General features: G+C 37.1%; 4 protein-coding genes and 2 long non-coding RNA genes across 8 annotated transcripts; 2 read left to right on the top strand and 4 right to left on the bottom strand.

Moving 5' to 3' along the window:
- Positions 1 to 653: 653 nt before the first annotated feature.
- LOC110885957 lies at positions 654 to 4,392 on the bottom strand. Of its 3 annotated transcripts, XR_002562508.2 has the most exons (11): positions 4,192 to 4,392; positions 4,018 to 4,098; positions 2,815 to 3,108; positions 2,577 to 2,625; positions 2,412 to 2,519; positions 1,917 to 1,999; positions 1,695 to 1,831; positions 1,570 to 1,615; positions 1,342 to 1,476; positions 1,183 to 1,263; positions 654 to 1,098 (listed from the first exon to the last, which is right to left on the bottom strand). It is a non-coding gene; the product is annotated as an uncharacterized LOC110885957 (long non-coding RNA). The 3 variants fall into 3 exon arrangements; XR_002562509.2 differs by having other exon boundaries at positions 2,412 to 3,108; XR_004869616.1 differs by having other exon boundaries at positions 2,412 to 3,108; positions 4,047 to 4,098.
- LOC118483122 lies at positions 3,724 to 4,717 on the top strand. Its single transcript, XR_004869618.1, has 2 exons — positions 3,724 to 4,220; positions 4,384 to 4,717. It is a non-coding gene; the product is annotated as an uncharacterized LOC118483122 (long non-coding RNA).
- An 825-nt stretch (positions 4,718 to 5,542) lies between these two features.
- Positions 5,543 to 10,490, bottom strand: LOC110885956 (heme-binding protein 2). Its single transcript, XM_022133700.2, has 2 exons — positions 7,520 to 10,490; positions 5,543 to 6,196 (listed from the first exon to the last, which is right to left on the bottom strand). The coding sequence occupies exons 1-2, from the start codon at positions 7,777 to 7,779 to the stop codon at positions 5,782 to 5,784; spliced, it is 675 nt and encodes a 224-aa protein (XP_021989392.1). The 5' UTR covers positions 7,780 to 10,490; the 3' UTR covers positions 5,543 to 5,781.
- Positions 10,491 to 11,462: 972 nt separating this feature from the next.
- Positions 11,463 to 14,007, bottom strand: LOC110885955 (pentatricopeptide repeat-containing protein At1g53600, mitochondrial). Its single transcript, XM_022133699.2, has one exon. It carries the CDS (start codon positions 13,883 to 13,885, stop codon positions 11,765 to 11,767), a length of 2,121 nt encoding a protein of 706 aa, XP_021989391.1. The 5' UTR covers positions 13,886 to 14,007; the 3' UTR covers positions 11,463 to 11,764.
- Positions 14,008 to 15,685: 1,678 nt separating this feature from the next.
- LOC118482715 (sporozoite surface protein 2-like) lies at positions 15,686 to 16,631 on the top strand. Its single transcript, XM_035978342.1, has 2 exons — positions 15,686 to 16,210; positions 16,438 to 16,631. Exons 1-2 carry the CDS (start codon positions 15,721 to 15,723, stop codon positions 16,629 to 16,631), a joined length of 684 nt encoding a protein of 227 aa, XP_035834235.1. The 5' UTR covers positions 15,686 to 15,720.
- Positions 16,632 to 17,773: 1,142 nt separating this feature from the next.
- Positions 17,774 to 23,122, bottom strand: LOC110885954 (C2 domain-containing protein At1g53590). Its single transcript, XM_022133696.2, has 11 exons — positions 22,799 to 23,122; positions 22,644 to 22,718; positions 21,763 to 21,906; positions 20,959 to 21,054; positions 20,732 to 20,863; positions 20,503 to 20,655; positions 20,380 to 20,421; positions 20,146 to 20,194; positions 19,981 to 20,073; positions 19,721 to 19,904; positions 17,774 to 19,109 (listed from the first exon to the last, which is right to left on the bottom strand). The coding sequence occupies exons 1-11, from the start codon at positions 22,922 to 22,924 to the stop codon at positions 17,999 to 18,001; spliced, it is 2,205 nt and encodes a 734-aa protein (XP_021989388.1). The 5' UTR covers positions 22,925 to 23,122; the 3' UTR covers positions 17,774 to 17,998.
- Positions 23,123 to 24,817: the final 1,695 nt, after the last annotated feature.

The raw sequence follows: 24,817 nt of genomic DNA, 5'->3' as shown, positions 1-24,817 counted from the left end.
CTAGTTAATATACTTATCGTCATCAACTCATCATCATTTTGAATCCATTTGAAATTATAACGGAAATGTGAGGTAGGAGTGAATATATTCTTCGGAATGTCAGACCTTTTTTTCAAGAGGAAGTGGATCAAGCCTAATGTGTCAAGTTATATTGGGTTGAAGCCCATCAAATCGGGCTCAAAATAGAGGTGCTCTCTGCAGAAGGCGAAACAATATTCCAAATAATACCAACTAGTTCTATACCCGTCCGGTGGACGGGCATATATTAATGGCATAATGTCATAACTGTTTTATTGTTTGTATATTAAACAAAATAATATTTGATTAATAAACGTCCAATATTGCTCTTTTAACATATGTAAACATACACACATTGGTTACACCTATCCTAACACCAGCATGTTTTCTTACAAGTTTTGAAGAAAACTTTCTTCCATTTTTGGCTATGTGTTAAGTTGAGTTTATACTTGTAAATGAATATTTACACTTTTATTAATTAAAACAACATACTCATAAAAATGAAAACTTGATTACCCTTGTTGCCAGACACAATGTCGACACCATTTTTGGCATGGATAAGAGCTTGTACAATGGTGATGAGAACAGATTAGTAGATTACCAATAACTGAATTGTCAAGGTGCATATGAAAAAGTAGTTACAAAAAAGGTCAACACTTTTAAAGTCCTTTCGTTCAACAGATTCAAAGGGAAGACAACATTTTTTATGTGGAACACCCACAAAACAGCTACTCCCCGACCCTACACCAAAATTATATCACCACAAAACATTATTAAAAAACACATATAAATGGGCATGCAAAGGGTATGTCTAAGGTGAATTCATATATCATAACACCTTCAAAGGCAAAGATCATAGCATCAATATGACCAGTGCATTCAACAATCCTGTCAACTCCTCCATTTGTCCTCTCTGCAATCATTTCTTGCACCGGCTTCTTGTAATCTTTTGGGTCCACAAACTCAAACCCCAAATCTCTTCAAATTTACGCTGTTTGCACCGATTTCTTGTAATCTATTGGCAAGGAGATCAACTATAATGGTTCTTGAAACACCAGCAATTCTTGCACCTTCAGCATCCTAATCACAAATAATTCAATAGGCAACTAAATTTGCATTCATACAAATTAAATGTTTTAAGAAGCAAAATTTGAAAAAACTTACAGTAAGTCCACAGCTCCCAAACCGAAAACGGCCACAGAAGAACCTTTCATCGGTTTTACAACGTTCAAAGGAGCACCTAACCTTAAAAAACACATTATTTTAGTCAAAATAAGGTGGAAAATATCCAACATAAGAAGGGTGATTAGGTCAAATATGTACATGTGGAGATCCCACAGCTGAGGACACAAACTTTAGTTAGTGTTGATCCTGAGAAGGTCACACATGTTCATGTTAACAAAATTCATCTCCCCTGGCTGTAGATTTGTCACTCATTCCCATGCACTCTCCACAACCCTATGTTCATGTTAATAAAATTCATCAGATTATGTATATGAAATAAATACAGAATTACACACCCTTTTTAATTAGACACAAAAATGAACTTACCCTCTAGCATCAACTCCTAAATCCAAGGAAAGACAGGATGTTGCCCCTGAAAAATTGGCAGTAATTTAAGATTAGAGATTAATAAAATAATTATCTGATTTGGAATTTTAAATTAGAATACTTACTTTGGCTTCCCGATACTAAACATCGGTGTGGCAGAGGGAAGTGAAGAGGATCTTAATTCATACTTCCATTTTCTGTTGTGGTGCCACCTCCACTTCTTCAATCATCAGCGGCTTTCCGGCTTCCCAAGCCACCGTGGCTGTTACATGTTTATATCCATGATCAGGTTATAAAAACAACTGAAACAATGAAGAAAATCCTTACCTTTGCATGGAATCACTTACCATTAGCGCTCGAAACTGTAACTTGATTGTTGTAAAGAATTTGAAACAGTTGTAACTGTTTTTGCTTGCTCTTTGTTATGAATCTACAATATGAAAAAGTGGGTATTTAAAGGGAAGGTTTGAATTAATTTAAAGATTATAAAAGTTGTTTTGATAGAATCATGTGAGTTGATTAAGTTAGTAATCAAGTAGCCAAACCATATATAGAAACCACAAACCAGGTTCTGGGTTTGTTGGGCTCTGTTGCTTCAAAATTGTGAAAATAATAATGAATATTTATTGTTAAAGAGACCAAGCATCTACCAATAATCAACTTATAAAAAACGGACCAAGATTGCTAGAAAAATGCAAATAATCACAAGCAACATGAATTAAACGCAAGCAATCACAAGCAATGTGAATTAATGACCTATACAACTGCGAAAAAAATAAGATCAGAAAACTGAGAGAAAAATTAGCTGCAAGTGTGACCACTTCTACAATTAAAAAACTTACATGCTTCAACCCCTCGAGCAAATGATCATTGCCTATGATATGTGGCATTATAGAGAATAAATTAATTGTCTCTGTATGCTTTCTTCACCACTTTCTACACAATGCACCCTACATAACCAATTAGAACTAAAAGCATACGAGTAGAAATGAGAAGGTTTGAAATACCTTTTGTAATAATTGATAGGAAACTGTTAGTATTCATAGAAACCCTAATCTGAAATATCCAAACACAAATTAAACCTTCAATACGTTAAACAAATTGAAAAACCTAAAATCCCTAAACAAATGAACTGAAATAGGAAAAATCACCACTTCAAATCGAAACAAAATAGAAAAAAAAATTGTGCAGAAGCAGAACCTAAGAAGATAAGATGAAACATTGAATTTTTAAGAAGAAACATACCTCTTCTCAATTCACAAATTCCGTGACCGACGTTCCACCCCGCAGATCTCTACAAATTAATACTCCCAACTCTGTTTGAAAGAAACCCCATATCTCTGCTTGTTCCCTGTTTTGCGATATGTAAATGTAGATAGATGTGATGAGAGTGACGCAACATTTGAAGAGGTTTCAGAGCGACGTGGGGGAGAAATTGATGGAATGAAAAAACCGCCCTCAACCTCCCCTTCTAGAAGCTTTTGTTGAATTAACGCGGCCATGATTTCATTTTAACTTGATCCAAAGGCTGATATGCATCTGAAAAGCAGTTACAAATTAAGGGGAATATAAAAATATAAAATATATAATTTCCACTTGTTTAGGTCAGTTATTTTATGTGTATCGTGGGTTTTATGAGAAAGTCAAAGTGAACAAAAAAACCTCCCCTTCTTTTTCTGAATTATAAGGGTCAGGATTTAATTTCATCTTCATCCAATGGCTGAGATTGCATTTTGTTCCCTTTGACTTTAAGGGGAACATAAGAATAGATAAGAGTGAATTGCAAGTTTTGTCCTTTATCTTTATACCTAATTGCAGGCGGTGTCCTTTACCTTTAAAATTGATGAGTTTTGTACTTAATGTTTCTAAATGTTGCACGTTATGTCCTTTGACCCTAACTCAGTTAATTTTATTGGTTAAATGTAGTCATGTGCCCTGCACATGAGGGTAAGTTTGTCATTTCAACTAACTCTGTAAATAACTTAAAAAAGGTTTTAAAAATAAAAAATAAAAATCATTTTCTCAATAATAATAATGTACATAATCCTCTGCGATGAGCTCCTCTTCCAACGCCTCCTTCCTCCGTCATCTTACGTCTTCTCCGACTGTCTTTGAAAAGAAATATGAAAAGGGTGCTACTTTCTACACCCCCCCTATTTACTTTTTTCACCCCCCTCCTCTCACATACTTACAGGTGGGGCCTGCGTGGGACCGACAGTTTTCCTCTCACAAGGGGGGGTATAATCAGGAAAGAGGGGGGTGCGTATAGAATGAGCCTATGAAAACACTTCTCAATAATTTGCCATCAGACCACTTATCAAACATTTTTGTTATTATATTACAACCAAGTCCACATAGCCTTTTCAAAAACTAAATCAAAGCATCTGTGTTCATTTAAAGTTTTAAACTAAAGGATCTGTGAAAAAAGAAAAGCATATTTTAACCCACCTAAAATGGGAGAGTAGCAATTAATGTACCGCAAGTCTCTAGCATGATTGGCTTTTCGGTTGGGAGAAAAACGATCTGAACCTGGAGGATCAGAAAATGTATCGATCTCAATGAATAGGTAAATTTGAGCATGAATTCAAGCTTTTATTCTAAAGTCAACAATCATCAACTCACCTTCACGAGCTCGAATTGAAGATTTGCAGGTCAATTTTTTGCTTTAGTTTTGCTTAATTTAGCTAAGAATTATTCAAACTCGTTGTCTTCTTTGTTAATTTACGATGGCGGTAACAGAGTAAGTTTGGGTCCGATCTGTTTGATCTCTGTAGTGGTGGTGTCGTCGGGTCTGATCTGTTTGATCTCCAACAGATCGGCTGCTATGTGGTTGAAGGAGGGCTGGTAGTGGTGGTGATGTTCGGTTTTAGCAGCGGTGGTGACAGGGTAGTGGTGGCGATGACAACAGGTGGTGTTGGTGCGAAGATGATGATGGTTGGTGGGGTGGGTGGTGGCGATGGCAGTAGGTGGTGGTGACTGGTGGTGGTGATAGGAGGGTGAGCTGAGAAACAGAGAGAGAGAGAGAAGGGTTTTTATGTATATATAATTGATTTTTATTTTTTTAAAACCCTTTTTTTAGTTATTTACAGAGTCAGTCCTTGAAAACATGAAATGACAAACCTACCCTCCTGTGTAGGGCACATTACTAGATTTAACAAGTAAAATTAACTGAGTTAGGGACAAAGGACATAACGTGCAACATTTAGAAACATTAAGTACAAAACTCATCAATTTTAAAGGTAAAGGACATCGCCTGCAATTAGGTATAAAGATAAAGGACAAAAATTGCAATTCACTCAATAGATAATTTGCATTTTGCAATGCTGTGAAAGTGTGAAACAATATAACTTTCTTCTTTTCTATCCAATCGAGTTTGCTATTAATGTTCAAGTTCAAGACATTAGGGCAGTCCAAATTGGTGATCAATTAATAAACAGCCCAATAAGCCACAGCTTCACTATAAGTCTTACTTGGCTTCAATTCTTCTAACACTCCAACATTCTTGCTTGTTATTGCTCATCGCCCATGGTAAATGCTCGTTTTATCTTCCAACTCTTCACTAGTCATACCACTTCAGTTTCAATAACTTTTTACTGCGCATACAATCAATAACTTTTTACTGCACATACAAAAGTTGTACCGTATCACAAAATAACTCTCTAACTTACATTTTTCCAAAACTCTTTCCTTCAAATGGTAGAATAGAGTGTGAAACCTGTTTTCGTGCCAAAAGCCTTCGATAGCCATTTAAACCCAGTAATACCAAAGTTGATTTACCTTTTTCATTAATCCATTCGGATGTGTGGGGTCCTGCTCCTGTTGTGTGTGTGTTTGGTGGTGGTGGTTTGGGGGGGGGGGGGGGGCAGGGTTTTCGATACTTTCTACTATTCATGGATGATTGCACTCGCATGACATGGGCCGTGTCACAAAATAACTCTGTAACTTACATTTTTATGTTTGTACCTTTTAAGGATACATTCTAAACGCTATTTTATGCTATGTGCATATACGGTATTTCCGCCGCATTACGAGAGAAAATCCCACTAGTTAAATATACATAATATATCATCATCTATTTGAATTGCTTTATAAAACCCCCCTCTTCTCATACATTACAAATTTACGATACATAATATTATTCTACATATCGCTTTTATTCGCACAAATGCTTATTTTTCTTCGGCTCTTGATCGTCTCCATCCCTTCACTTTCTTACATGCTAAACTTGAACCAAATCTCATTTACTCTGTTGTCGAACTCGAATGGAGAATTGTATTGTGCAACTGTGTATTGTGTTGTGACTTCACCAGCATGGCTTTTTTTGATGGCGTCCGCCCAAATGGTGCCCGAGAGACTGGAGGACAAGGCGGCTGCTTCGACACCTACCATATAGTCGGTCACAAATCCACCAAACTGGCGAACTGCTACGTAAGTGTGTACCCATTTTTGGATTGTAATTCCGTTAGCAGGGGGTGGATCGGCTTGGTTCTTCTTCGGGACATAAAAACTCACTAGAAATGAAGATTCACAAAACGGTCCATCACTCGGAGCAATCTCGGTTAGAACTGGAGCGGTCATTTCGATCTGCTGTTTGTAGTTATTTTGCCCTTGGATGTAGTTGAATAGCCTAAAATGAACAAACAATGATCAATTTAAACTATAAAACAATTGACTTAGAAATTAGATTTTCAGAATCAATCACTTGATTTTACGAATGAGTACCAAAGTGATTATAGTCTAGCGGAAAATAAAAAAATGTGTAATAAAGGTGTTCATTACTTCATTTCCAATTAGTTGAGGGTTTGGGTCCATGATGGACCTTTGGTGTAGATTTAAAGGTAGTTTAGTGGATCACTGAAGTTAATTTGTTTTTCTAAACGGCTAACTCATACACACCAACTAATCATGCTTCGGTACCAATAGGTTACAAACCCATTCTTAAATAAATTATCAGTTTGAACTATACAAAATTTAGACCTAGGTATTAGGTTTACAGAAAAATGTATTATTTTCTAATTGGTTGAGGGTTCTGGTCCATTGACGTAGATTTAAGAGTAGTTTAGTGGATGTGTGAGGTTTGAGAATGGCTAATTCTACACTAAAATTTTCACCTTTTGTCCACCGTGCTCAACCTCACAGAGGAACACATTTCGTCACAACTTGGTATCAACATGCTACAAACCCTTTCTAAAACAAATGTTAAATGTAAACCATTAAAAAATCTTGACCTAGACGTTAGGTTACACTCCCTCCTCTCACATATTTACGGGTGGGCCCGTATGAGACCGGTACTTTTCCTCTTTTTTTTTTTTTTTTTTTTTTTTAACGGCAAATTTGGATCACTGACGGACTACTGGAGTATCATCGTGCCATCAGCGGAACCACCCGATCATATCCATCTCCACTAGGCATAATGCCTATACACCAATTCAGGAGGAAACCCAATAAATATGGGAAAACCCCCTTATACACCAATTCAGGAGGAAACCCAATAAATATGGGAAAACCCCCTTGTGGGAATCAAACCCAGGACCTATCGGTGCCAAAGCTTTATCCCACCCCCAAGATGCCACTAGGCTATAAAGCCATGGGCGGTACTTTTCCTCTTACAATGGGTATAATTAGTAATTAGTGAGTGCATTTAGATCAAGCCTTTCATCACACCTTAAGGGCATGTTTGGGTAAGCTTATTGAAACAACTTATTGACTTATTGGCTTCTTGGAAAAGTCAGGATTTTGTGACTTATTGACTTATTAGCTTTTTCCCCTCACATACATCCTCTTTACCAAACATCATTTTAGAGCTTATGACTTTTCAAAAAGCCAATAAGTCAATAAGTTGTTTCAAAAAGCTTACCCAAACATGCCCTAATACCAGTAGGCTTAGTTTTTTACGTAAGCTAACTGTTAAAAAAAAAGAGTAATAAATGAGTAAAGGCAGTAATCATACTGAAGGAAACCGGTACGAGTGCCATCAACGAAGGAGATATCATCGATGGGAGACGTAGTCGCCCACATACTGGAATTATAAAGGCGAATTTCATATCCATCGCCAGAGTAAACAACGTCGTATGTCGGGCACTCGATACGGCTGCACTGCGGCGGGAATCCACCCACTGCCACGGCTTCTTTCTGCGTCCATGACCCTAACTTGACGTCGGAGAGTAGGGTGAGTAGCATTGATAGCTTAAAGAAATTGAAAACTGCCATTTTTCAGAGTGAGCTTTTGGTGAAGAAGAGGTCCAGGTGAGTATTAATGGTAGAACAGCCGTGCAGAATGACCGCATATTTGAGGATTGATCGATGGATGGTTATGTCTTCATGTGCAGGATTTAAGAGGCTGACAATTTTACACGTAATGTTGATTGTAGATTGTAGATACTTTTTACTGGCCCAGTGGGCCGGCGTTTATTTATAATCATTCTGGACTTACACCGGCCCAAGTTACGCTAGTTTAAGTTGAAACAAAGAAAAGGTTTTGGGCCATAGTCGGGTTAAGAGATATCTCTAAATGAAATGATTGGATAAAAAGGTTTGGTTCAATTTGAAAATAGTAAATTGTCGTTTTTGTCTATATGAGATTTGGTTCAAATTGTTATTTTAGTCTAAATAGGTTTTTCTTTATCATCTGAGTCTCTGACTTTTCCATTTTTTTTGCCATTTTAATCACATTGCCTAACTCAGTATAAAAATCTGGTTATAACTAGGGATATTTTTGGCATAACTGTTGTGTAGGGATAACCAGGGGTAGTTTACAACATAATTTATCAAACTCATAATAATTTAATGTCAAAAATACACCTGATTATAACCTGGCTTTTAGACTAAGTTAGGCAATGTGATCAAAATGGCAAGAAAAAGGAAAAGTCAGGAACCCAGGGGAGTAAAAAAAACTATTTGGACTAAAATGACAATTTAGACAAAAACTCAGGGACTAAAATGGCAATTTACTCATTTGAAAAATAATGAAAACATAGTATTAACAGAATTTGGTTTTCAGGTTGAAAGAGAATTCAGATTACATCTTGATTTCAAATGGTTTCACATGTCGATAGTTAGTGTTCAATATCACTTATTGAAAACGAGCAAGCATAGATCTCCATATCCATATATGAACATATGCTGAATCTCATCAAAAAGTCATATTCAAAATAAGAGTCTATCCATGAAAAATATGTCTTTTCTTTAACTAAAATAATATAATCATAGATACCATCTTAAGGATGATTGGAATCTGATATGACAACTAAGTTGACAGTAGAAGTTTAAAATAGCATAGCATTCTGGATGCACTAAGTATTATCATGTCAAAGTACACGAATGGTCCCTGTTGTATATTATAATTTTGAATTTTGGTCCCTAACTTTTCAAAAGTACACGAATGGTTAGGGCTGCAAAAGAACCGAACGAACACGAACAAGACCTTGTTCGTGTTTGTTTGTTAAGAAATATATGTGTTCGCGAACCGTTCACGAACACTTATCGAACGAGATTTTATGTTCGTGTTCGTTTGTTAAGGAAATGAACTTGTTCGTGTTCGTCTGTGTTTATTTGTTAATTTTAGGCAACGAATGTTGACGAACACAATGAGCACAAACTAATGTTCATGAACACAAATGGAAACAAATGAACACAAACAATCGTTCATGAACAAAATATATAATACACCGACACTTATTAGATATTTAATTTGCCTGGAATTTTGAAGTATTTAAATAAATATAAAAACTAAAAACACAAACGAACACGTTACCGAACGTTCACGAACATAAACGAATGAACACGACTTCTGTTCATGTTTGTTCATTTAACTAAACGAACGAAATTTCTTGTTCGTGTTCGTTTGTTTAGTAAACGAACGAACACAAACGAACTTCCCGCCACGAATTGTTCGTCGAACGTTTGGTTCGTTTGCAGCCCTACGAATGGTCCTCGTGGTTTGCACTTTGTAACGCGTTTAGTCCCCAGCCAACAAATCCAAAGGTTTCAGCAGGTCTAAATTAGGGACTAAATGCGTTATAAAGTGTAAACTAGCATGACTTTCGTGTACTTTCAAAAAACTAACAACTAAATTTAAAATTTTGGTAAACCACAAACCATCCATGGACTTTACTCCTTAAGAAATATCATGAACAACCTTGGGACAAAGTTGGGAAATAAGGATATAGATGAAGGGGTGTTATTAAAACTTATCATGTATATAAAGTAAAAACTTACATCGCAGCAAATGATGAAACGCCGTGGTGACTGTCGGCGGTCATAACCTAAAACTAAACTAAACTTTCTTTGCTTTTCGGATTCTGCAACTATCGTTCAATTTGTTTTATAACCCTAAATCTATTCGACTTTTGAGTTTATACATTAAAGACGACCATGAGGATGAAAGGGTTCCATAAATCTGTGCCTGTGAATTATTACTGCCCAGCTTTCTGCTGCAGGCGGTTTTAATTTTGAAATTATATGGCTACATTTGATGATTTATCCTTACTCATCTGAGTCGTGAAATTGTTAAAATTTGACAGAATGGAAGATGATGAAATATAGCAGGTACTTACGAGGTATTGTACCTTAGATGTTCTCCTGGTGCAGCAGCCTTTGTAGTTTGTTGTGCCGAGCTTCTGAGGTTACATGCCATATGATTATAAATGTCTTGTTTCCTGATTCCTTCTGTCAATTTTCCAATTAAGTTTTACACCACAAAAATCAATTTCATTTTTGTCATTCTTGAACATGTTTCATTTTGTTAAATTGCTTGTCTAATATTATGTTGGTGCTAAAAGTTTGAATCCAGCATTAATTGGAAAAGAATTGACTAATTAATAAATAACAAATAACAAACGAGTCGAGCTCCAGCTGCAGAAAAAAGTTTGAAACATATGGGACAGGTATTCGGGTATGAAATTGACAAAAAAAAAAAATAAAATAAATCGTGGGTACGGGTATGGTATATCAAGTGATGCCTAACCTGATTAGCGATACCCAGCAGGTATTTTGGTCACGTATGGGACATGGTTTTACCATCTGGTATGAGTTGGGGATTCTAAAATTGTCCCGTTGTCATCCTTAAATGAGCTTGACTGCTTGAGTTGTGTTAGACCATAAAAAAGTGAGATGAGAACTAGAGAAGCGTCAATGGGGACGAATGCTCGAGAACTGACTTTGTGAGGGTGAGGGAGAAGGGCGTCTTAACACATTTTTAGGGCAGCCCGGGGCAATTGTGACCTGAACCTCTTTTTAAGGACAGCCAAACATTTTAGTCATGTTCCATAAATACTTTCTGCCATCGTTGGTTTCTTCATCTTACTCCATCTTCATCAGATTGTAGCTCCAATTTAAAGAATCCATCTCGTTCGATTTTCCGCTTCTTGTTTATTTGATTTATGGGAAGAATGTGACCTACCTATGAATAAAGGAATCTTGAGGAAACATTCCAAGATCATTTCCATCATGTTCTAACCAAACATGTTAAATTAATAGAGAATGTTCCAAGAAATTATGTGAACCAAAGAGGCTATTATTTGTCATGCATTTAGAGAAAGATGAAAACATATGTAAAGGTTCTCATGGCTTGCGGTTTGCTTTTTGTATGGACGATTTTTGTGTTTTGTCTCGTTACTTATGATGAGAAAAATAAAACAACCGATCCTGACCTTGAACAAGGTGTAACAGGCCGAACCACAAACAGAGGTGGTGGTGGTCCTGGTGTATGTGGCGCTGATGGTGGATGTGGCGACGGTGGAGGGGGTTGTAATTGATTAAGGTTTGATCACTCTCTGGGGTACAGGATGGTTGTGAACTTATTTAAAATGTGTGTTTCATTTCTTGTACAAATATATAGTGATATGAAACAAAAGAGAGAACGGTGTCAGTTGTCTCCTCTCGTTCCAGTTTTCTTTACTTCATTAGATTTCGATATATGTTGAAAAGCGCTAACACTTCTTGACACCTCACTGATCATGCCAATGCGAGATGAAATTGGCAGTCCTTGTGGATTAAGAACACAAATGCAAGACTAGTTTGTGACATTATGCTATACAGCTATAGAAGAAATGCCATTTTAGTTTTGATCAGTTTCTTTTACAACTATTTTATTCTACGAATTTGACTTTGTTAAAGATGAAGCAGCCTGATTTGTGATTTCTAATTGGATTGAATTTAAGTTATAAACAATTAGAAAGGAATGCTGAATACAGTTCTACATTTCATCCACAAGTAACCAAAGTGTGCTCTTAATCTCTTCAAAGTTTCTATGCGAACGATCACCCGACAAAAACAAGTTAACATCATCTTGTACCATGATCCAACTACAACCAGGACTCTTTTTCAAACCTCTTGATCTTTTCATTGTTCTCACTAATTCCTCATTTTCTTTTCTCCTACAAACCATGTATATATCCGATAATACCACATAAGGTGTAGCATTATCAGGCTCCAGTTCATATATACGCTGAGCTGCAATTTCTGCAAGATCCAAACGAAAATAGGTCCTGCTCGCACCAAGAAGCGCACCCCAAACCCCAGAATGAGGCTCAAATGGCATTGAATTTATAAAATCATACGCTTCGTCTAACAAACCAGCTCGACCTAAAAGGTCAACCATGCATGCATAGTGGTCAAGGCTTGGTTCGATTTTGTATAACGATCTCATTGATTTAAAGTACTTTCGTCCTTCTGCCACCAGCCCGACATGTGTACACGCGGAAAGAACACCCAGAAAGGTTATGTCGTTCGGCTCTACGTCGCTATCTTCCATTTTTTTAAATAAATCCAGTGCTTCTTTCCCGTACCCGTTTTGAGCAAACCCGTTAATCATGGAGTTGTATGAAACAGCATTGGGAATATCAAGCGAATTAAATACCGTGTAGGCATCATCGACGCATCCACACTTCGCGTAAAACGAAACTAACGAATTTTGAACTGACAAATCGAATTCCATTCCCGTTTTAACTACATGAGTATGAATTTGCAGGCCTTGGTTTAACGCTGCTAACGAAGCTGAAGAACTGAGAACACTGCTGAAAGTAAGTGCATTAGGTTTGACAGCTGTCTGAAGCATCTGAATGAACCGATGGATTGAATCTTCGTATTCCCCGTTACTTGCAAACCCTGATATAAGAGCGGTCCACGTAATATCATCTTTATACGGCATAATGTCGAACAACTCCACTGATTTTTCAGTAAGTCCTTTGTTACTGAATCCAGTAATCATCGTTGTCCATGAATATACATCCTTATGCGGCATTGCATTGAAATGTTTATATGCCTCGTCAATGTTTTCCGCTTGAACGTAACCACCAATTAAAGCGTTCCACGAAACAGTATCTTTAACCTCCATTATATTAAACAACCTAATAGCGGAATCCAAATCACGCAACCTGCAGTACATGGTAATCACGGAATTCCCTAAGAAAGTATCGAGCTCAAATCCCATACGCATCACCAAAGCATGAATTTGAAGCGCTTCTCTATACCTATCAAGTCTTCCACAGCCTTCAAACACTACAGTCAATGTGTTCGAAACAAGTTTTACTTCAGTTTCACGTCTCATTTGGAGAAATAACGCAAACCCCTCTTCAAAACACGCGGTTTTTATATAACCATCGATCATCGCAGTCCAAGTAACTACATTTCTTTCTGGAATCGTATCAAACAGCTCTCTTGCTTTCCTAGTTTCGCCTAATTTGCAGTACCCGTCAACCATGCAGCTCCAAGAAACGACATTCTTCTCCACCATTCCCTCGTAAATCTGAACAGCTTCTTCAAGTTTACCCCTTTTCAAATACCCATTCATCAAAGCATTCGAACAGAACGGATCCCGCCACTTCACCGGCATACTACAGAACAACTTATGTGCATCATCTAGCCTGCCTGCACGAACATAACCTGTGATCATTGAAGCATAAGAAACCGCGTTTTTCTCAGGTGACATCGAAAACAATTCACACGCCTTCTCAACTCCATTCTTGCTACGCATATAACCAGTAATCATCGCATTCCAAGACGCAACATTTCGTTCAGGCATTTCATCGAACAGTTTACGGGCATTATTAATCTGGCCATTTTCTGCATATGCAGTGAGCATAGCGGTCCAAGATACGACATTCTTGATGGGCATGCGATTAAATATGGTCTCTGCATCCTTAATGTTACCAGTTCGACCATGTTTGCTGATCTGGGAGTTCAAATGGATGATGGGTTTGATTGCTTTGTCATTAGGGTTTATGGAAATTGACGAATATGAAGTTGATTGACTAAATTTGACTGAATTATAAGCAATCAATTTGTGAAAAAGGATGCAAGTTTGTTTTACTAACATGGCGGATTGCAACCCATGAGAAAGAAGAGGGGTTTAGATTTCAAATCTGCAACTGGTAGTAGATTTATTGGCACTTTGCCACTTTGGCACCTTTATATTTTGAGGTTAGCATAAACACCCCTGAACTTCTTGAATTGGAGCATTTAGATAACCTTTTTTTCTCTATCTTTTTTTTTTTTTTGTATTTTGAAGTAACTAGTGAAGAACTTGATGGATGATTTGGTGCTCATATAACACCAAAGAACTACAACGTGAACGTGGAGTTTAGAGATGAATGGGTGTAAGTAGATGTGGGCTCATTCCCTCAATCTCGAGTAAGAAGTGGCGTGATCTTGTAGTCGCAGATGAATGGGACTGATTGTATACACTGACCTTATCAACCGATGAAAATCATGTGACACTATTCATTCCGTTTCATTTTTAAAACAATGAAATGAAATGAAATTTAGATCACTATTAGACTAGGAAATATAATTCCTTGTTATTTTCAATAACTACAAACAACAGTGTCGGCGTGTCGGCGGGAATAGGTCAGGCCCTTTATTGGGCTAAATGGGCGGCAAATGAATAGTGTCAGGCAGCTGTCTGGCACTCCTCTATTGGCCAAATAAATTTACGATTTTATCCCGTTTTAAAATTACGATTTTACCATCAGTTCAAAATTATGTTTTTGCCCCCACTTAAAAATAAATTTACGCTTTCGCTCCCAGCTAAATATTTCATTTTTGCCCCCGGTTAAAAGTTACGATTTTGCCCTGTTTCAATTTACAGTTTTGCTATTAGTTTTTTTTCACTTAAAATTACGATTTTCCCATTAGTTCAAAATTATGTTTTTACCCCCACTTAAAAATAAATTTACGCTTTTGCTCCCAGCTAAAAATTCCAATTTTGCCCTCAATTCAAAATTACGATTTTGCCCCATATAAATTTATACTTTTGCCCCATATAAATTTATAATTTTGCCATTAGTTTTTTTTTTTTTTCTCACAGACAAATTACGACTTTGCCCGCAACTTAAATTTACATTTTGCACATCGTTTTTGTTTGTTTTCCTGGTGAAATTATAATTTTACCCCCAATGTAAAATTACAGTCATGCCGGCAGCTTCCTGGCACTCCCCCGGTGGTCCATTTAATTTACGATTTATCCCCGAATTAAAATTATGATTTTGCTCTCAGTTAAAAATTACGTTTTTCCCATCGTTTTAGTTTTTTTTAGCAAAACTATAAAGGTTTTTTGTTTTAATTGGTTTACTCGATTTAATTTTTTTTTCGTGTCAAGGAGCTGCCTAACATTGGCTCATTAGTCCTGAAAAGTTACAGTTTTGTCCTGAGCCCAAAATTACGGTCTTATCATCGTTTTTGTTTTTGTTTTTTTTCCTAGCAAAATTATAATAGTCTTTTTTTAATTGACAGAAAATTATTCGGCCATCGCCCCGCAACGCGGACGGGGCATCAACTAATTCTCTACATATTACACCAAGTCATCTTAGGCTACTGGGGGACGTCCCCACACCGTCGAGGTCCGGCGCCGCAGCAAACACCGTGCCCCCCCCCTCGGTCGCGGCCTCTCCGTCGCTTCTTCGCCGTTTGAGACGGTCCAAAAGTGGGGCCCTTAATTTATGATTTCGACCGTTATTTAAAAAAAAACAAAATTTCCAAATTTTGAATAATTCCAAACGGTCATAATTTTAAAATATATATATTTACCTTCCATTTTCACTTTCAATCACAAAATTAACCCCAAAATTTCATCTCTCTCTCACATAATTTTTATAAACATTCTTCTACTATTTTATAAACCTTCTTCCACTATAAACCTTTTTACACTTTTTCATGGATCCGTTCAACAACCCGGACAACCCGAACACTCCGAACAACCCGAATAATCCCAACAATCCGACCCAACCTAATGTTTTCTCGGTTCCGGGATATTATCCGACGCTAGAACCGAACCAATTCTCGCAATATTCATCGAATGCGTTTGCTTCATTCCAACACTCGCCAAACCAATTCGCTCAAATCTCCCAAAATCAAGCCCTTCAACAAATGATGATGCGGGGTGCTTGGAACTTCCCACCCGTTCAACCTCAACCGATCCCCACACCACCCGTTCAACCTCAACCGATCCGGACCCAATCCGAACCCGAAGACAATGTGGAGATTGTTCCCGAAACCCAACCGCCTAAAGGGAAAGGAAAACGAAACAAAGGCAAGCAAGTGGTGGGTGATCAACCGTCGAAACCGAAGGCGACTAAGTGGACACCAATCGAAGAAGAAGCCTTAGCCAAGGCTTTCATTGGCACTTCTGACAACCCGACAAAAGGTTCATATTTTTTTTAAAGTTTACATTTTTTAAAGTTTTAAGTTTAAATTTTTTAAAGTTTAAAGTTTTAAAAAACCAACAGTTTGTTTTTTTTTTTAAGTTTTTTTTATAACAGTAGGTTTTTTACTTTAAGTTTTTTTTTTTAACAGTAGGTTTTTTACTTTATTAGTTTTAAAGTTTAATTATTATTATGTTAACACTTTATATATTTTGTTTGTTTTTTATAGGTAATAACCAATCGGGTGAGGGGTTTTGGTCCAAGGTATTGGCCAAGTTTCTCGTCTTTATGGACCAAGGCTCGTATCGAGATGTCGACTCGGTCTCCTCAAAGTGGCGGAAAATGAACTCGTCCATCAATAGGTTTTGCGAGGAATATAATAAATTATATACATGTGACCGTCGTAGCGGGTGGAACGACTAGGATGTGTTCAAAATGGCGTTGGAAAAGTATAAGGAAAAGAATGGTAATACCAACTTTCCTCACGTTCGCGCGTGGATGGTTGTAAAAGACGAACCAAAATGGAGGCCTATTCCCAACGAGGTGGCGATGGCGAAACGCCAAAAAACATCGGAAACGGGTAGTTTTAGCGCCGGTGGATCGGACGCGAGGTGTCACATAAACTTAAATGATGACGCCGACTTTGACGAAGAGGAGTACAACGTACGTGAACCGGAGCGTCCAACGGGCCGAGACAAATCAAAAAAGGAGCGGGCCAAGGGAAAAGAAAAGGAAAAGGTGGACCCGAACATGGTTGAGTTTATGGAACACTTCAAAATGTACAACGACGTCTTGGCCCAAAAGACGAAGGCGAAGGAGCGGGCCGTCGAAGAAAAAGTCGTGTATCGGAAGAAAAGTTACGCGAGAAGGTCCGATTGGCGAATGAGAAAATCCGAATTTCCGATGGAAAAATTCGGCTCAAGGAATGGGAAATAATATCAATGAATGTCGAGGACGAACCCGAGCCGAAACGTTCGATGTTGAAAAAATTACAACACGACATCATGAAAAAAATCAAATTATTTAATTCTATGTTTATTTTTATTAAGTTTTTGGTTTTTTTTTTTTTAAGTTTATGTTTTTTTTTTATGTTTATGTAATGTGGGTTTAATATTAATGAAAATATTTTGTTAGTATATTTGTTAAATGTTAAAAAAAATAGAATACTAAAAAAAAAATAAAAAAAAAACATAAAAAGTGGTAGAGGACTATGACTAGGACCATCCTACCATGCCCTCTAGTTTTGGAGGATGGACCATCTTTGGGAGGAATATGATGTGACGCCTACGTGACGGATCATCATCCAATCCAAGGATAGTCCATCACCATACCTTGGAGTCTTATTTAAATGTTGTTTCTATCTCTAAAATAGTTTGTTATTCTGTAATTATATATAGTGATTATTAGTGAGCTGGGAAGCAAGTTTTTAGTCAATCTTTTATGGCATCAGTGAACTCTCTTATTTCTCTCTCTCAAATTTCCACATATCGCAAGCAGTTTGATGTGATCTGTAAAAATTATGATCAAAGTACTAATAACTTAAATTTCATGGTGCACTCCAAGTGTTCGATGAATTGCCTGATCTGCATTGCATGCCTTTTTACAGTGATTTCACCACAAATCTTATTTATTTCCAAAGTTAAAAAAATAAAAAAAAAAATAAAAACTAAAAGGATTCAATGCAAGGAGTTATCGACAAGAAACTCTTTCCATTTACATACATCAAAATCCATATGAAACAAAGTACAACCACATCAAAGACAACATATTACCTGCTCCCCAGTGAACCGTCAAGATGTTTCCTGCCCTGTTCTTCTGGAATCATCAACTTCGGCTTTATCCACCGCGCTTATATCCACACCATCGATTCTGAATCTATCCGGATCATCTAGATTGACTTCACCAGTCGGGCTCACAGGACTCATAGCACCTTTTCTTGAATCCATCTGACCAGGACCATACGGACCATTTGGACTCGCTTCACCATCAGCTCGGTATCCAGGTGAACCAATCGCCCCAACCTCACTAGAAGTGTCCGACTTCACACCCGCATCTGTATCTCTTCCTTTACTAGACACTTTACGTGAAACCGCATGCATCAAACCACGAGCCGAATTCCCGGTTTGCTTCACAAAACCTTTGACCGAATCTCTAACTCCCCTCTTATCCGGGCTACCCAGTTCACTTCCATCCGGACTCTCTTCAAATCCAACTTGCCGGTCCTGACGCGGTATCGAAAGTTCATCCGCCATTACCAAATTCACCCGGACCCCCTTTTCGTTCACCGCCCTAATGTTATGTAGTGGTACGCAATCTTCATCGTCCTGTTTCTTAACAGTTCTTGATTGATCTATACCTTTATCATGCTCCGGTTTCGGGGTTCTGTGAAACAAGGAACCGACCTTATGGAACCCCCTCTTAACCATGTTTCTTGACTTGGGTTTGTTTCCTTCTACGCATTCATCGCTGCTGCTCGAGTCATTTCCGGATGGTTCAGACCGAATGCTACCGGTCACCGACTCACTGTCTTTATGGACCACTCGGTTCTTCCCCTTTCTAGGCTCCCATACTTGTGCCACGTCAGAACCCGGGCGGTGAACCCATATGCCGGTCTCCCGTTGCCCTTCGACATCAATCGGTTCAAGTTGATCGGCTTCCGTTTTTCTAGATTTTTCCGCCAATTCATGTGAACCGTCTTCTTGAAATTGAGTCGTTGAATCGTCTTCTTTCTGAAATTGAGTCTTTGGTGCATCGTCGTTGCATGGCTGTTCGAATACTTTTTCTCCAGCTTCGATAACTCTAACCGCAAGATGCAATCTTCCCGTTTTTATGTTCTCGAGAGGCAACCACATGTCATGCCTCTGACCGTCTCTAAGATCGTTAATCTTTACACAACAATCCCTGCATAATATATGCACAATGCAGTTATATGAACACGAGTTCAATGTAACTAGTAATTTATCAGTCACGCGTTGCGGTGGCATTGAAACGTATAGCAACTCAAGTTTATACTGTCGAATGAAAATGTATTATATTTGACCTGACCCGTTTCCGAACAAAATATACGTCAAAACATATACCAACTGAAAACATACATAAAAATAAGCATAAATACGTATTATATTTTACCCAACTCGTTTCCAAAAAAAATTACGTACATACATAAATATAAGCATGAAAACGCATTCTATTTAACTAACTCATTTCTGAAAATAAATTTACATCAAAACGTAAACCAACGTGAATTTGTACCGACACGCACATAAAAATAAGCATGTAAAAAAATTAGTGTTTTTCTTAAGTTAAAAGAATGAAAGCATAGAGGGTAAACTTGAAACTTTAGAAACTCAAAGGGGTCAAAATGAAATATTACAAAATATTTAGAAAGTTAAGAGGGTATAAGTATCAATAATAAAATTTGAAGGGGAAATAAAAAGTGTGGATACTAATCATAGATCCACACCTTTTAATATGTACTAGTAATGATAAAAAATTTTTAAATAAAAACAAACCCGAGGGTGTCGTCAAAAATGTGATCTTTATCACGGACTCCGATTTCAAGAACATTAGGTGCATCCCATGAAGCAATAGGAATTTTAAACTCTTCAAACCATTTCGGAGATAGTGTTTTCTTTTGTGTCTTGGTCCTGAACTGGTATACACCTAATCGGCCTTTTATGTAAGGATCAGCCAACCCTGAAACGTCATTCGGTTAGCCCACACGTTGACTGAACGCTTTGGAAAATTAACGCACTTTGTGAAGTAAACTTACCATTCATGTCTGATGGTTTCATATCTGATCCTTCCACAATTTCCACCAAGGCGTAACCAGCTGGCTCCTTTGCATCAATTGAAAACCAAGGTTCTAAAATATAACCACAATGCACGTTAACACAGCAATTTTGTAGTAAATTTCGGGTCAAAACACTTTTAATACCTTGTTCAGGGGAAACAAATTTCGCGACATCCGCCACCAACATATTAGGCTGTAAAAACCGTGAGTCTTAATCAGAAACCATTTTGTGGTGTTTCAGTAAATGGAAGCATGGAAAATAGAGGTGGGTCGTGTTCAGGTTCATATGTATGACACGATTTTCAGGTTCGGGTTGAACCCACCAAACCGCGAACACGACTTGTTTAGCACCCCTAAAGAAAACCAAAAGAAAGTTACCTCCACCAGTGTCTCCTCAAATGCAACGGTCAGAAGCTTATCCTAATCATGTAAAACATGTTACAAACATTAGACTGTGTCTGTTTTAATACAACCAGTTGATGAAGTAAAACAAGTACGAACCAGCCATCCAGCAATCCCGGGAACTTCAGTAACATCAAGACCATGAGAAAAAATCGGTTTTACAGTCATCTGAAAGTACGGTGGTTCAACAAAACACACCCTCAAGCGTCCAAGAAACGGCCATTTTGGGAGAAACTTTATTCCCACAAGTACCTAAACGAATTTCATACATAACTATCTAAATAAATCTCGATCTTCAGACAATAAGGTTATTAAATAAACAACGGACCTTTCCTTCGACATGCATTCCCGTTATATGCATTTTAGCCGACATTCCAAAACCCAATCTTTTTGTCAGTTTCGCTGCTAATATCGCACTCATGTCATCGGCTGTCTTAAAGTTTAGTCCTAGTTCCAAAACCTTAACATAATAATATATTAAAAGCCGATTAGAAATCGCCGAAAAGAGAAATGACTGCTACATGATAACCCCACTCTCCAGAGAAGTTAATTTACCAAATGATCATCACCGGTAGATTGACGACAAACCCTCATTTCGGTAATCATAGGTGGAGATCTTCCCATGTACAAACTCTGAACCGCAGCTTCTTTCTGCATAGATTTTCACATACAAAGATAAAAATCATCAAATAATAGAAATATAACCTTCAAGTCGTGGTAAGATTTTTATATATAACAAATGTCTCTCTGAAAAGGTGTGTTTAACGGTCGTTTGTTAAAACGTATATATAATTTTTCTGCCGTGTGTCGCAATTAACGCGAGGTAGACATGTACAAAAAAACCGATTTTAGGATCGAAACCGGGGGAAAAACCGAAACGGGTTTTATTTTTAACCGTTTTTTTTTAAACTGGTTCAGGCTCAACCTGACGGTTATAGACCAGTTGTTCTTCGCGACATTTGTAACCGGTTTTTAAACGGTTAAAACCGGTTTTTTTGGCCCAAACCGGTTAAAAACCCAACCGAACCGAACCAGTTAGTACCAGTTCAGGTTCTCCTTGTATCAAACCGGTTTAAAAACCGAACTGGTTTTTTGAAAAAACGGTTTTTTGTGGCATAAAAAAAACGGAACAGTTTATAATAAAAATAAAAATTAAAAAAAAAAACCGATTTGTACACCTCTAACGTGAGGCATATTTTCATTCGGAAAGATCTATGTCAAGTATCTGATTTAACATACAGCTTTATTGAGCTTCAAAGCTTGTGAATAACAGAATAAGATGCTATGCAGATAAAAAGAAACTATAAAAGAGTGCACATAACGAGCTTAAAATGAATAGAATTAAGATCGAATTGGTACCACGGTCCAGGGTTTGTACTTCTCCAAGAACCAAGGGATGATAGGGAGGAGGATTTTCTGTGAGACTATATTTTCCATACATATAGGCCATATATTTTCAACCAAATGATTCAACCACCGAACCGATTCTGAATCAGATAATACCTACAGAAAACCAAAAAGAGGTTGATAACTTGATAAAATTCAGCTTTTTAGGGCTAAAGCTTGGCTTAAAAAGTTAGCTCTGTATACAACCAAATAAGCTTTATTCACAACTACTGCAGGTACTATATTGGTACTCATATTATAAGCTTTATTCACGTACCGATTTTACCTATTTGGTACCCATACTATATTGGTACTCGTACCGATTGTACCTATTTGGTGTCCGTACGAGTGCTCAAAAAATAAAAATAAAACAAAGTGGAACCAAAGCGGGTACCGTACCGAAATACCCGTACAGTACCAATCTATTTTGGTACGGTATTCAGTACCCAATTTTGTTCAAATTCAGTACCAGTACAGATACGGTTTCTATACCGATCCCATCCCTAGTCTTACATATGAACCTTTTTAACAAGTAAATCTTTCATAATTTCTTCAGAATGTTTCTACATGTTAGCCTCCTATAGACCCTAGTTTTAACCAATTTTGACCCAAAAGTACACGAGACACGCTTTAAGTCGGGCCGGCGCCTAACGCCTCATACGCCTTTTAAAACGAAAGCCTAAGATTCAATGATTAAACTTGATCTCAGTGAATAAGCTAACTATTGATGCACAAGTAGAAAAAGGAAAGAATTAAAAAGAAACCATTAGCATATCAGCAATTTACTGAATAAATAAATTATCTAAACTTTATGTATCAATTTGCATAAAGATCTGTCATATTAAAATAATTACCCTCTTTTGATAGGCTTGCTTTCTTTCTTCAAACCGGACCTTTCTTCTGAATCTTGTTACAAAATTCTCATGAACCTTGCAAAACAAGAAACCAATCAAAACCACCCTCTTTATATGAATTTCAAATCAATATATATAATCTATAAAGATCTTACAAAGAAAAGATAGATGAAAGAGATGAAGTACACAAATGGGTGGCAAGAACTGAATGCAGAAAGCAACCAAATCACCAACAACACAATACCCACATGATGAATGATTGAAACTTCTGTTATATCCATGGAATCAGATTCCAAAATGTTGACCTTTTTGACTTTTGTTGTTCTTGATCTTCTCAAATGCCAGCTACAGTATCTTTTTGTCGAATTCAAACATTTAAATTACAAAGATTGAATCTTTAAACCAGACCTACTTCACCAAATTATCTTTAAGATGTGAGATTCAAGAAGAGTCGAGAAAAGCCCTAAATATAGATTGCGGAGACAGTGTGATTGTTTTGATGTTAACTTTTGTTTGACTGGTAGCTGCTAGATTGGACGGGTCTGATACGTGTCCTAGCAGTGTATATCTTTTTATTTTAATCTATCCATTTGGCAATGTCGTCATCATACGTGTAATTCTTGATTTTGTCTAAATACCTCGCCCGCGTTGCGGGGCGATATCCGAATAATTCTCAATCAATTAAAAAAACACAACGATAATTTTGTTAGAAAAAAACTAAAACGATGATAAGACCGTAATTTTCTGCTCAGAACAAAACAGTAATTTTTCAGGACTAATGAGCGAGTGTTAGGCAGCTCCTTGACACCGAAAAAAATTAAACGGAGTCAACCAATTAAAAAAAAGTTTTATAGTTTTGCTAAAAAAAACTAAAACAATGGGACAAACGTAATTTTTAACTGAGGGCGAAATCATATTATTCATTCAGGATAAAATCGTAAATTAAATGGACCAATTAAATGGACCAATGAGGGAGTCGCAGGCAGCTGCCGGCATGACTGTAATTTTCATTGGGGGCAGAATTGTAATGTAACCAGGAAAACAAACAAAAACGATAGAGAAAATGTAAATTTAAGTTGAGAGCAAAATCGTAACTTGGCTGTGAGAAAAAAAAATCTAATGGCAAAACTGTAAATTTAAACGGGGCAAAATCGTAAATTTGAACCGATGACAAATTTGGAATTTTTAGCTAGAAGCAAAAGCGTAAATTTATTTTTATGTGGAGGTAAAAACATAATTTTGAACTGATGGCAAAATCGTAATTTTAAGGGGAAAAAATTAATGGCAAAACTGTAAATTTAAACGGGGCAAAATGGTAAATCGAACCGCGAGTAAAATTGAAATTTTTAGCTAGGAGCAAAAACGTAAATTTATTTCTAAGTGGGGGGTAAAATCATAATTTTGAAGCAAAACCATATTTTTATTTTGAACTGGGTGCGAAAACGTATTTTTGAAATGAGGGTAAATTCGTAATTTTGAGCAGTGGGCAAAAGCATATGTTTATTTTTAGGGGGGAACATAATTTTAAACTGGAGGCCAAAAACGTAATTTTAAAGTGGGTGTAAAATAATAAACTGGTGTAAAATCGTATTTTTTAGCTAGGGAAAACATATTTTTATTTTGAACTGGGGCAAAACCGTAATTTTGGCGGAGGGTCAAATCGTATTTTTTTTCTACCGAGGGCAAAATCGTAATTTTGAGCTGGGGGCAAAAGAGTAAATATATTTTTAACTGGGGGCAAAAATGTAATTTTGAACGGACGGTAAAATCATAATTTTAAAACGGGGATAAAATCATAAATTAATTTGGCCAATAGGGAAGTGTCAGGCAGGTGCCTGACACTATTCCCCTTGCCGTCCCTTTCCTCCAATCAATTGAAGGCACTATTGTCGCCGACTCTTGTATTTGTTGTGTTTAGATAATTTTTTTGAGTTAAATGTCATTTTAGTTCCTGTGGTTTGGGTAATTTTAGCAGTTTAGTCCAAAGGTTTCATTTTTTCCTGTGGATCCAAAAAGGTTTCACTGTTGCCATTATAGTCCACTGAGTTAACTTCATCCATTTTTTCTGTTAACGAGAAGGGCAATTCGGTCATTATATATGTAATTCTGTGAACTAGAAGGGCAATTCGGCCATATAAAATGATCGAATTGCCTTTCTCGTTAATAGAAAAAAT

The sequence above is a fragment of the Helianthus annuus genome, chromosome 10 (assembly GCF_002127325.2).
Source record: "Helianthus annuus cultivar XRQ/B chromosome 10, HanXRQr2.0-SUNRISE, whole genome shotgun sequence".
Taxonomy (NCBI): Eukaryota; Viridiplantae; Streptophyta; class Magnoliopsida; order Asterales; family Asteraceae; genus Helianthus; species Helianthus annuus.
This window is presented reverse-complemented; position numbering and strand designations above follow the sequence as displayed.

Bases quoted from the DNA above. Each gene is read 5' to 3' on its own strand.
- LOC118482715 (XM_035978342.1), top strand. From the start codon at position 15,721: ATGGATCCGTTCAACAACCCGGACAACCCGAACACTCCGAACAACCCG. The intron at 16,211-16,437 runs GTTCATATTTTT...TGTTTTTTATAG, and splicing joins TTCTGACAACCCGACAAAAG to GTAATAACCAATCGGGTGAG.
- LOC110885954 (XM_022133696.2), bottom strand. From the start codon at position 22,924: ATGGATATAACAGAAGTTTCAATCATTCATCATGTGGGTATTGTGTTG. The intron at 21,907-22,643 runs GTAATTATTTTA...GGTTTTCTGTAG, and splicing joins AGCAAGCCTATCAAAAGAGG to GTATTATCTGATTCAGAATC. The intron at 20,422-20,502 runs GTTCGTACTTGT...TTACATGATTAG, and splicing joins CCGGGATTGCTGGATGGCTG to GATAAGCTTCTGACCGTTGC.
- LOC110885955 (XM_022133699.2), bottom strand. From the start codon at position 13,885: ATGTTAGTAAAACAAACTTGCATCCTTTTTCACAAATTGATTGCTTAT.
- LOC110885956 (XM_022133700.2), bottom strand. From the start codon at position 7,779: ATGGCAGTTTTCAATTTCTTTAAGCTATCAATGCTACTCACCCTACTC. The intron at 6,197-7,519 runs GTATGATTACTG...TGTTCATTTTAG, and splicing joins ACTCGTACCGGTTTCCTTCA to GCTATTCAACTACATCCAAG.